The sequence below is a fragment of the Protopterus annectens genome, chromosome 2.part1, assembly GCF_019279795.1.
Source record: "Protopterus annectens isolate FY-2018-M chromosome 2.part1, PAN1.0, whole genome shotgun sequence".
Classification (NCBI taxonomy): Eukaryota; Metazoa; Chordata; order Ceratodontiformes; family Protopteridae; genus Protopterus; species Protopterus annectens.
In genome coordinates, this window is record NC_056729.1 from 1,697,428,193 (window position 1) to 1,697,440,679 (window position 12,487).

General features: G+C 45.0%; 1 protein-coding gene across 2 annotated transcripts in view; it reads left to right on the plus strand.

Annotated features, from left to right (window-relative positions):
• Window positions 1-12,487, plus strand: part of UBE4B (ubiquitination factor E4B) — a 2,592,778-nt gene that overhangs the window by 519,224 nt on the left and 2,061,067 nt on the right. For both annotated transcript variants that reach the window (XM_044063145.1, XM_044063144.1), the window contains exon 3: window positions 7,121-7,256. In XM_044063145.1, coding sequence (XP_043919080.1) covers window positions 7,121-7,256 — 136 coding nt within the window. The remainder of the gene's footprint in view (window positions 1-7,120; window positions 7,257-12,487) is intronic.

Genomic DNA, 12,487 nt, shown 5'->3' on the forward strand with positions numbered 1-12,487 from the left:
CCAACATTCTGGCAGACAGGTTCAGTGCAAATTTCTCTTCCCCCTCCCCCCCCAAAGGAGAAATAACTATCCCAGCAGAGTGTAGCCTCCCTCACATCTCAGATGCCCAGGTGAGAGCCACCTCCCTAAAGGTAAAAACACAGCATCAATGGGACGGATGGTGTCCCAGGCTGTGTGCTACATGAACTCCAAGAGGAACTAAACCCACACATAAGGCTGCTGTTTAATCTTAGCCTTACTACAGGATACGTACCCAAAGAGTGGCATACGGCAACAGTGGTCCCACTTCACAAAGGCGGTGCTTCTACGGACCCTGGAAATTACCGCCCCATAAGCTTGACGAGCCTGGTCTGCAAAGCTATGGAGAGGATCATTATGGAACTCATAAACAAAGACATTGGGGACCTACAGACATTGGATTCTACCCAATTTGGCTTTGTCAAGGGCAGATCCTGCCTTTTGAACTTGGTCGACTTTTTTGAAACAGTCACTAAGGCCATTGATGAGGGTAAGGCAGTTCACACAGCCTACCTTGACCTTGCAAAAGCCTTTGACACAATACCCCACTCGGGCATCATAGACAAACTCACCAGCTTAAATGTAAATCCATATGTCACAAGATGGGTTGCAAACTGGCTCAAGGACAGAACCCACAGGGTCAGAGTTGCTGGAGCTATGTCAGACTCTAAGCCAGTCACAAGCGGTGTCCCACAGGGCTCAGTCCTGGGACCCCTCTTGTTCGGCATTTACTTTTCCGAGGTACAGGCAAACATAGGAGGATTGTGGCTGACAAAGTTCGCAGATGACTGCAAACTGGGTGCCATAATTGATACTCCAGCGGACACAAACATCCTTCAGAGAGGCCTCATAGAAACGGATAACTGGTGCCAGAGCCATGGCCTTAAGCTGAACGTCAAAAAATGTATAGTCATACCCTTTGGGAAAAACAAGGTACCGACAAATTACCACATAGGCGGTAATCCATTAAGTACGGAAGAGGTAATCAGGGACCTAGGGACCCAGGTTGACAGTAACCTCTCATTTGACACTCACATTGCCAAAGTGGTTAGGAAGACCTTCTATATTGCCCACCTTATCATGAAGGGTTTCACATCTAGATCAAGAGAGGTCATTGTGCCCCTGTACTCTTCTCTTATCAGGCCAATGATTGAGTACAATGCCCCATTTGGGATGTATCTCACCCGACACCTGCAGCAGTTGGAAAGACCCCAAAAGTTCCTCACCAAGAGGATAAAGGGTCTTAAACATATGCCATATGCCGCCCGACTGAAAAACTCCAGCTCTATTCAGTCGCATACCGCCTACTCAGAGGTGATCTGTGCCTGACGTACAAGGCCATGTCCAATCCTGAATTAATGGACATGCTCCACCTCAGAAAATCCAAATCCATCAGAGCCACGAGAACAAGTGACGTAAACCTCAACACAGAAATAAATAGGACGTGCTGGAGGGACAGATTCATAACCCAGAGGCTCCCTACACTCTGGAACAGAATCCCAGTCCATGTTAGGCAGAGCCCCTCACTGACTCTATTCAAGAGAAATCTCGACGAATGGATGGGAGATCGTAGGTTTACCCTGGGGGTCATCTGTGTGTCACTACTAGACAGAGGCATAGTAAACTAAACCCTAAAAGGGCATAGTATTCTCATCCTAAGGGGTGGTGTAAGCCACATACACTCTGGCTAGGCTTATAAATGCCTTAGGGCAGATAGCCTAGTACGAACCTATGAACCTATGAACCAGAGGCTCCCTACACTCTGGAACAGAATCCCAGTCCATGTTAGGCAGAGCCCCTCTCTGACTCTAGTCAAGGGAAATCTCGACGAATGGATGGGAGATTGTAGGTTTACCCCGGGGGTCATCTCTGTGTCACTACTAGACAGAGGCATAGTAAACTAAACCCTAAAAGGGCGTAGTATTCTCATCCTAAGGGGTGGTGTAAGCCACATACACTCTGGCTAGGCTTATAAATTCCTTAGGGCAGATAGCCTAGTGCGAACGAACCTATGAACCTATGGAGGCTTCTTGTAGGGCTGCTGCCTCTGGCACAGTAATTAGAAGGCATGCATGGTTAAAGGAACAAAATTTGCCAGATCAGGTAAAGGCTAAATTATTGGATGCTCCTGTTCAGCATAATGTTTTATTTGGATCTAAAGCTGAAGACGTGATTAAAAAGATGGAGGACAAGGCAAAGTCCATGCAAGCAGTTAAAGATTTCTTACAAGTACAGCCACCCAGATTTAGCAGGAATTGGCCTACAAAAAATTGGTCCTTTCCCAATTCATACAGGCCTCAGAGGGGAAGATATAGACGCCCCCGAGGTAGGCCTCAAACGCAAGCCTCTTATAGACCAAGACAGTGGACTGCTTCCACCCCTAGGGGAGGAGAAGACTGGTCGCAAGCTCATAGAAAACAGACTCAATGACTCCCTCTGTTGGGCTGCAGAAACTTCTTGCCTGGAAGCCCCTCTCGGAGGAAAACTTTCTCTTTTTCATCTAAATTGGACTCTTATAACCCAAGACAAGTGGGTTCTGGATGTGGTTTCAAGAGGTTACAAATTCCATTTGCATACTCCACCAAGGCCAAGCGGATGGCCAGATCTTCCAAAACATCAATGGTCAGAGGCATTAAACCAGGTGGAAGCTCTCTCGGCTATGAAAGCCATAGAACTAGTTCCACTTTCAGAGATGGGACAAGGTTTTTACTCAAGGCTCTTTCTAGTCCCCAGGAAGTAAAATTCATGGAGACCCATTCTAGATCTGTCAGTCTTGAACACTTTTCTAGAGATACCAAAGTTCAAGATGCTTACTCTACATTAGCTACTACCAATGCTGACCAAAAATGCATGGATGGTAACTTTGGATTTAAAAGAAGCATATTTGCACATCCCCATCAGACAGGAACACAGAAAATACCTCAGGATCGAGGTGCTACCAATTCTCTGCGCTGCCCTTTGGATTGTCTACTGCGCCCAGGGTCTTTACCAAGTGCCTGGCTCCAGTAGTAGCTTATTGCAGACTCAAGGGAATTCAAATTTACCCTTATCTGGACGACTGCCTTATTCAGGCAGACAGCAAGGATGTCTTACTCCAGCATCTACAGTTTGTTCAGAATCTTCTCAAGTTCCTGGGATTCACTGTAAACATAAAAAAGTCAAATTTGACACCCTCACAACAGATAATTTTTCTGGGCGCTTCTCTAAACACAACAACCCAGATGGCATTTCTGACATACGAAAAACAGTTACAGCTGGCTTCAACTTTCAAAACCTTGGCAACTACAACTCAGCTATCTGCAAGGAGATTCCTGCAGGCTCTGGGTTACATGGCCTCCTGCATCCTTCTCTACCATATGCAAGACTACATATGAGGAAAATACAGTGGTACCTAAAAAGTGTATGGTCTCAGCCTAGACATACTGATCTCCGTCCTGCCTTGTCTTCAAAAGGAATTCCTTTGGTGGTCCAAGGCATGTACTCTAAACAAAGGAAAACCCTTCTGTCTGCCTCCTGCCACTCAGATTCTAACCACGGATGCCTCAGATTATGCATGGGGAGCCCATTTTCGGGGCAACTGTCTGCAGGGCCTTTGGACAAAGGATCAGAAGCACCTGCATATCAATTTAAAGGAAATGTTAGCCGTTCAGAAAGCTCTATTGGCCTTCAGGAATCTTCTACAACCAGGACAGCTACTGATACGGACAGACAACACCACAGTTATGTGGTACATAAACAAGCAAGGGGGATCTCATTCCTACCCCCTTTGCAGACTAGCCATGGATCTTTGGAACACAGCTCTAGCTTGCAATCTGGACCTTCAAGCACAGTTTCTACCAGGGCAGCAAAATTCCTGGCAGACAGTCTGAGCAGAAACCTTTCGGATCCACACAAATGGATGTTGAACTCCGGAATATTCAAGATGATTACAGCAGTCTGGGGATGTCCTCACATAGACCTCTTTGCATCCCATCTCAATCATCAACTGCAAATTTTTTGCACCAGGACTTTCCACAATCAAGCTTGGAAAGTGGATGCTCTATCATTCAGTTGGAGAAACCTCTCAGGATATGCCTTTCCGCCTCTTCCTCTTCTTCCACGGGTATTACTAAAGATCAAGCAGGACAAGCCCAAGATGATAATCTTGCTGGCCCCAAATTGGCCTAGACAGTTTTGGTACCCAACACTAAGAAACCTTTGTCTAGAGCCACCCTTTATTTTTACCACAGATTCCAAACCTTCTGTCCCAACACCAGGGTCAGATTCTACACTCCCATGTCAAAACTCTCAGCCTGGCGGCCTGGTTAATCCAGGATCTTTGATTCATTCTCTCCTACCCAAGCAGGTTATGGATGTCATTTTAGAAGCCAGACGTCCTAGCACTAGAAAATCTTATGCAGGAAAATGGAAAAGATTTTGTTCCTGGATGCAGGCTCAGGATTCTGATCCTCTTATTCCTAACATTCCTCAGATTTTAGTTTACCTGTCAGACCTCTTACATAAGGGTCTCTCTTTCTCTTCCATTAAGATACACGCCTCTGCCATTTCTGCTCATTATAATACAGACCCTCCTATCTTTTCCCACCAGCTCATGAGACAATTTCTCAGAGGAACTAAGAACTTAAGGCCCCCTAGATCTCCTCCCATTCCTGCTTGGGATCTCAACTATGTTTTGGAAAAGCTCACCTTACCTCCTTTTGAGCGTGCTGCCTGACATCAAGTTTTTATCTTGGAAGACAGCCATCCTGTTAGCTCTGACCTCTGCCAGGAGAGTTTCAGAGTTGCAAGCTCTTATGGCTGTAGAACCTTATATTATTTTTCACCAAGACAGGGTGTCTTTAAGGACTAATCCTACTTTCATGCCTAAGGTGGTTTCCAAAGTGGCTTTAAATCAAACTATTCACTTGCCAACTTTTTTCCCCACTCCTCAAAATAAAGGGAAAAGGATCTTACATTCCTTGGATGTGCACAGACAACTACGTTTTTACCTGGACAGAACCAAGGACATCAGGAAATCAGAGCAATTATTTGTTTCTTATGCTTCAAGTTCCCAAGGTAAAGCCATTTCAAAACAGACCATTTCTAAATGGATTGCTCATGGAATCAGATTTTGCTATTCACACTATGGAAAGCAAATCCCAGGGAGTATAAGGACTCACTCTACCAGAGCTGCTGCCACTTCAGCTGCCTTCTTCAGGGGAGTTCCTACCAAAGACAATTTGGAAGCTGCAACTTGGAGTTCAGTGCATACTTTTTCCAAGCACTACAATCTACCTCTCTACTCTAAGTCAAGGGCAGGCTTTGCTTCTGCAGTCTTGCAGGGCCTTATAGCCGCCCCCTCTACTTCATAACCACCTCCATTTCTTTCTGCTTTGGGATTCTACCCTACAGTCATGACTGCAACAGTGAAACACGATGAACATAGTACAGTTGTGTACACTTACCATAAATGTAGATGTTCGAGTGTCTTCATTGTTGCAGTCTGGGTTTCCCTCCCTCCTGTCCCCCTCTTATTTTTTCTTTTGTGTGGTTCCTTTTTTCACCCTTCTTCTGAGGTGTATTTGCAAAGGGTATGGGACCTTATTCATTTTGGAACTTCTGACATCTGGGGCAAGAAAAACTGGAGAACATGGCGTCATCTGTCAGCTTTATACTCCTGGCGCTCTGACGTCAGGGAGCATGGCTGAACAGCCGACGCCGGACCCAGACTTTGGGATTCTGGCCGACTGAGGACTGCCTGCCGGCAGGGGAGAACCCTACAGTCATGACTGCAACAGTGAAGACACTCGAACATCTACATTTATGGTAAGTGTATACAAATGTATTTTCCGTACTTCCTCTTGGTGGGTACAGTGGCCTCTGTGCAGGTGTTAACATGCTTGTATGGAGTTTCTTTGAACAGTTCTGTGTGGGCAGCAGTGTTTTCAGGGTTTATGGGGGCTTGAAAATTTGCCAGGTTATCTCTTAATAGTAGGAAGTTAGCCTTAGAGTAGTTCCTGAATATTCCAGGGTTAGCTGGGGTTCCAGATTTTATTTTTATTTCATAGAAGACCATTTTGTGGTCTGACCATACAAGAGAAGACATTACACTAAAAGGTGTGCGCAGCACTTTCCCATATTAGTGAGGACCGTATCCAGTATGTTTGCACCCCTTGCTGGTGTATTGACAGTCTTGTCCAGGGAGTTTGTGTTTACAAAATCCGGAAATCTCTCCCTGTACGTCAGGTGTCATATATGATTATCAGTTAGCCATCCTTGAATATGGTATTGGGTTGGATGGCGAGTGTTTCCCGTAAGTTTAAATACATGGTATGGGTTTCCTGGGTCATAGAGAGGGACTTATAGCTTGTAAGAAAGTGGTATTGGATTTTGCATATGGCGATTTGAAAATGGAGAAGCTCATGTGCATTGCTCTGGTTGACCAGCCTTGAGGTATATTAATTTTTTATGTAAATTGAGATACCTCCGCCTTTGGACCCTGTCTGTGTAGCCCAGTTCATTTTGCTGTTGTGGGCCTGCTTGAGATTTTGTTCAACTTAGGATCTATTAAAGATGGCCGTTGATATTTAGTATAGCAGTTATGTTTTTAGATTATCAGTTGACCATCGAAAGGTTCTCCCCGTGATCGGTCAGGAATGCCTCCTCACCACTCCCTTTTAGATAAGTGGCTATTCTGTAAGCAGCTACTGTTGGTGCTTCCTTGTAAGTCAGACAACTATTTTTGTATCTTTTGCCCAATATGCAGTATCAGATCTGCTTTGTTACTCAGTTCATAGGAAGGTGGTCACTTGTGGCAGGGGACCAAACTGGTGGACTTAGAGATGAGAACATTTGGTCGGTATAGCATTGTGTCACAGAGTGTTCATCGTACAGGCACACGTATGTCCTAGAATGTGGGATTTTGTTGAAAAAAATATTGAATTCCAGATTGTTGGAGCACTGCTCAGCAACAAGGAAGGACCTTGTATAGTTCAGCTAGTATGCTAAGAATGCATATACGATTTCTGATTTATTCTAGTGGAGTAAAAGACTCTGAAAAGTTAAGTCACTAATCATTGACCTTAATGAAAACATCAATTAGTATTCATGTTTTTTCTTGTAGGGGTAACGCATCGAAGCCAGAGCAGTGAAGGCATGAGTTCTCTTAGCAGTTCCCCTTCCAACAGCCTAGAAACGCAGTCGCAGAGCCTGTCGCGATCGCAGAGCATGGATATTGACAGTGTTTCATGTGAGAAGAGGTAATGTAGAGAGATGCATTTTGTTTGCTTTCCATGTTGTTTTTATGCAAGTAGAAAGTAAGTGAATGTGCAATCAGGAGGAATCCCTCAGACTTATTTCAGAAGGCCTTCTGTGCTGGTTTGCAAATTGGAACTGCTTCTTGAGGACCCTTTCCTTATCAGATATTTTATTGTTTCTGTCTCTGAGATTCTGAGAGTCTTCTTCTGGCATATACCTTGCTGACATGTTTCTAATCTGGGAGGTGTGCCTGTCCCCATGCTCCCTAGTTCTTTCTCATGTTGCATACAGTTCACATTTGAGTTTTGATGTGCCTTGTAGAACTCTTCCTGCATTCTTTGCCAAAAAAAATTTAAAACGGTCTTAATTGTTCCTGCATTTATTTATTTGTTTGACATTTGTTAACCGTGATAGTCCGACTGAGTCACAAGACCCATTTTCGGCGGAGGCCTGAGGAGAAAAGCTCCACGATTTTAGAAAATTACAACACTTACAAGCAGACTACAATATACACGTATACAGTGAGTGCATTGCTAGTTTAAGTGTGAGAGCAAAATTAATAGACATAAATATACAGCGAATACATTACATGTTTATCTTGATAACACTTTAAACAAAATTATAAATTTCGGGCAGAGCAGTGGTGCAGCGGTTAACATTGTCGCCTCATAGCAAGAGGTTCTCTGGTTCGATTCTCTGCTTGTGGTACCTTCTGGGAATGGAGTCTGCATGTCCTCCCTGCGTTCATGTGGGTTTCATCCGGGTACTCCGGTTTCGTCTCACGTTTCAAAGATATGCATCTGAAGCATTTCTTTTTGGGCCTCCGCTGAAAATTGGCTTGTTCCAAGTTGGACTTTCCTGGTCAACAAATGTTAAATAAGACTTTTACAACTTTGTCAAGACTTTTAACATGATACAGTGTCACTGCCTCAGTGGTAGGATATTTGCACAATACCATTCTTCATGTTTGAATTGGAAGAATACTTGTGCTGTTTAGGTTAGTTCATAAGGAGGTAGAAAGATAGGAGTAGTATGGTACATTTTTTCCAGTCTTGACAGTGCTTAATGTTAGTGGACATGTTAACGTAATTGAGGAAGGTATAGGAGGTCAGATTGTGTATTAGCCTGGGGTTATGCATATGCATAGCCATGATTTATTTAGGTGTTCATAGGTTCATACTAGGCTATCTGCCCTAGGGCATTTATAAGCCTAGCCAGAATGTGTTTGGCTTTCGCCACCCATTTTAAATTTATTTTGCTATGCCTTTTACGAGGTTAGTATACTGTGCCTCTGTCTAACAGTGACACAGAAGTGATACCCGGGGTAAACCTACGATCTCCCATCCACTCATCAAGATTCCTCTTGAAGAGAGTCAATGAGGGACTCTGCCTGACCTGGACTGGGATTTTATTCCAGAGTGAAGGGAGCCTCTGGGTTATGAATCTGTCCCTCCAGCATGTCCTATTTATTTCAGTGCTGAGGTTCAAGTCTCTCGAGTGCGTAGCTCGATGGGATTTGAATTTTCGGAGGTGCAGCATGTTCATTAATTCCGGGTTGGACATGGCTTTATACGTCAGGCACAGATCGCCTCTGAACAGGCGGTATGCCACTGAGTAGAGCTGGAGTTTCTTTAACCGGGCAGCATATGGCATCTGTTTGAGCCCTTTGATCCTCTTGGTGAGGTACTTTTGGGGTCTTTCCAGTTGCTGCAGGTGTCTGGTAAGGTACATCCCAAAAGGGGCATTGTACTCAATTATGGGCCTGATGAGGGATGAGTAAAGAGGCACGATGACCTCCCCTGATCTAGATGTGAGTCCCTTCATGATTAGGTGGGCTATATAAAATGTTTTTCTAACCACTTTGGCCACATGGTTGTCAAATGAGAGATTGCTATCAACTTGGGTCCCCAGGTCCCTAATTATTTCTTCTGTACTTAATGGATTACCACCTATGTGGTAATTTGTGGGCACTTTGTTTTTGCCAAAGGGGATGACTATACACTTTTTGGCATTTAGCTTGAGGCCATGGCTCTGGCACCAGTTGTCTGTTTCTATGAGGCCCTTTTGGAGGATGCTTGTGTCGGCTGGAGAGTCGATCATGGCGCCCAGTTTGCAGTCATCTGCGAACTTGGTCAGCCACAGTCCTTCCGTGTTAGCCTGTACCTCTGAGAAATATATACCGAACAAGAGAGGTCCCAGGACTGAGCCTTGTGGGACACCACTTGTAACTGGTTTGGAGTCTGACATGGCTCCAGCAATTCTAACCATGTGGGTTCTGTCCTTGAGCCAGTTTGCAATCCATCTAGTGACATAGGGGTTTATATTTAAGCTGGTGAGCTTATCTATAATGCCCGAGTGGGGTATTGTATCGAAGGCTTTTGCGAGGTCCAGGTAGGCTGTGTGGACCACCTTTCCCTCGTCAATGGCCTTGGTGACTGTTTCAAAGAAATCAACTAGGTTTAAAAGGCAGGATCTGCCTTTAAAGCCGAACTGGGTAGGCTCCAGTGTCTGTAGGTCCCCAATATCTTTATTTATGAGGTCCATGATGATCCTTTCCATAGCTTTGCAGACCAAGCTAGTCAGGCTTATGGGGCGATAGTTTCCAGGATCCGTTGAGGCACCACCTTTATGGAGAGGGACCACTGTTGCTGTACGCCACTGTTTGGGCACATATCCTGTAGTAAGGCTGAGATTGAACAGTAGTTTTATGTTTGGGTTTAGCTCTTCTTGGAGTTCATGTAGGACGCAGCCCGGGACACCGTCTGGTCCCATTGATGCTGTGTTTTTTGCTTTGGAGAGGGTGGCTCTTACCTGAGCATCTGAGATGTCAGGGGGGGCAGCACTCTGTTGGGATAGATATTTGCCCTTTTGGTGGGGATGGGGGGGAGAAGTTTGCGCTGAACCTGTCAGCTAGGATGTTGGCAATGTCTGTGGGTTCGGTGTATTTTTGTTATTTTGGACTAATTCTGAGCATATCTGGGAATTACCACCCAGGTTCCTAACATAACTAAAGAAAGCCTTGTGATTATCCTTAGTGTCCTATGCAATTTTTCTCTCAAAGCTGGCCTTAGACAATTTTATGAGTGCCCGTAGTTTTTTTGCTAATACTGATCAGTGATGCCTTCCCTTTTTGGGATTTTGCTCTATCATTTAGTAGTTTCCTCCTTCTATTGTATAGTTTGTTTATGGCTGGGGTCCACCAGACAGGACATCTGCCTTTGGAGGATTGGGTTTTGGTTTTATTTGGGATCGCATGATCCATGCATTCCTGAAGGTGTTCATAGAATGCGTTTATAAAGGATTCTGCGGTCTGGGCCGTATTTTCCACAGGCCCGGGGGCTTTGAAGGATTCCACCTCGGTTTTGAGGAGTGTGAAATTTGATTTAGAGAAGTTTTTCACTGTGGTTTTCTGGGCAGGGGGTGGGGTCGGGATGTGAATATCCAGTGAGATTAGTTTATGGTCTGATCTTACCAGTGAGGGATACACTTCTGGTCTGGAGCATAGAGTCTCCATGTTGGTGATGATCAGGTCCAGTATGTTTTCCCCTCTTGTGGGAGTGGTAACAAGTTGTTCCATAGCATTTGAGTTTATAAATTCTAGGAACCTTTGGGCTAGGGTGTTGGAGCTAGAGTAATGCTCCCAGTCTATGTTTGGGTAGTTGAAGTCGCCCAATATAATGGTGTTTGGAGAGACCTTCATATTTTCCAGTGTTCTTTGGAAGGCCGAGTGGGGTTCTTGGGTTTGGGAGGGTGGTCTGTAGCAGGCTATAAACTGGAAGGCAGTTTTACCCACTGTTAGTTGCACATGGATAGTCTCTGATGCTTCGTGCTTTGCCACCAACCTGGAGGTGTGGGTATCTTTGATGAATATCGATACTCCCCCTCCTTTTGTGGTTCGGTCCAAGTTTTGGGGTCGAAAAGCATGGTATGAGGTATAACCTGGTAGTGCTGAGGTGCTCTCGGGAGCCCTGAACCAGGTTTCTGTTACTGCACAGATATCTATGTTCTCCTTGCTAAGGAGAGTTTCGAGTGCATGCATCTTGAGGTTTAGACTTCTGGCGTTGAGTAGCATTACTCGTAGTTTCTTATCCCTTGTCATACCTATGGAGGTGGCTTTGTCTTTTGAGCCTTGCCTAAAAAAGGCACTATGGGGGGTAGCAAGAGCATTTGCCAATATCCGAAAGCCCAGGGGTGACAGGTGCAAGCCGTCCCTAGCAAAGCATCGTGGCTTGTCGAGCATATCATCCCAAGCTGACAGGCAGTGGATCCCCTTTGAATAGCACCAGTACTTAAGCCAATTGTTGAAATTGATCATCTTGTCTTCATATTGTGGCATCATTCTTGGTGAGGGTAAGATGCTACTCAAGGTCAGGGTCATACCGGCCTGGGCTACATGCTCAGAGAGCTCCTCTATGTCTCTTTTCATGTAGTCCAGGGAGGTACGTCTCAGGTCATTCACACCAGCATGGACAATGACTGAGTCATATTTGTACTTGCCTTGGAGTGACCTGAGTGCTTGTGTTATGTGGTGGATCCTAGCGCCCGACAGGCTGCTCACCATGACCCTCTCCTTGTTCAGCCTGGTGAGTGGGACGTCAGTGTGCCTGACGATAGTCACCTATTACAAGTGTATCAGGTGTGTTGTTTAGTCTTAAGGGCTGTGACTGTTCGGCACATTGGCATTGTGAGATATGTGTTGCACGTGTTTTGTTTTGGGGTAGCGGTTGCTTGGGTGTCTGCTTTGGAGGTCTCTGCTGCTTAGGCAGATCTTTATTTAGAGCCTCCGAGTATGTTTTTGTGTGATTATGTGTTTGGTTTGCTGTCATGGTAGGTCTATGTGAGACTGGAATTGTAGTGAGTGTGGTTTCCTTCTCCTCCTGACTGGTTATGCCAGTACTGAGTTGAGAGAGCTTAGCCTCCAGTTTGACTATATGGTTTCATCTCTCACATGTGTTGGAATTTGTTGGGAGGAGGAGAGGGTTGTCTCTGTACATGAGGCAGTTGTAACATTGCCTCAAGATTCCTAGATTCACCAGCTGGACCGGAGAGGAGATTGACAACTGACCTTTGGACATGCTAGAATAATATTGGGAATTCCTTTATAATTGAAAACAAGGGCCAGTGGGGAGTGAGGGTGTAGTGCTTTTAATTTTTAGTGCTGACTTTTATATAATTGCTTTAGTGAACAAGTGCCAGGTAACTTAAGTGCAATGTGTTACAGGTAACTTAAATG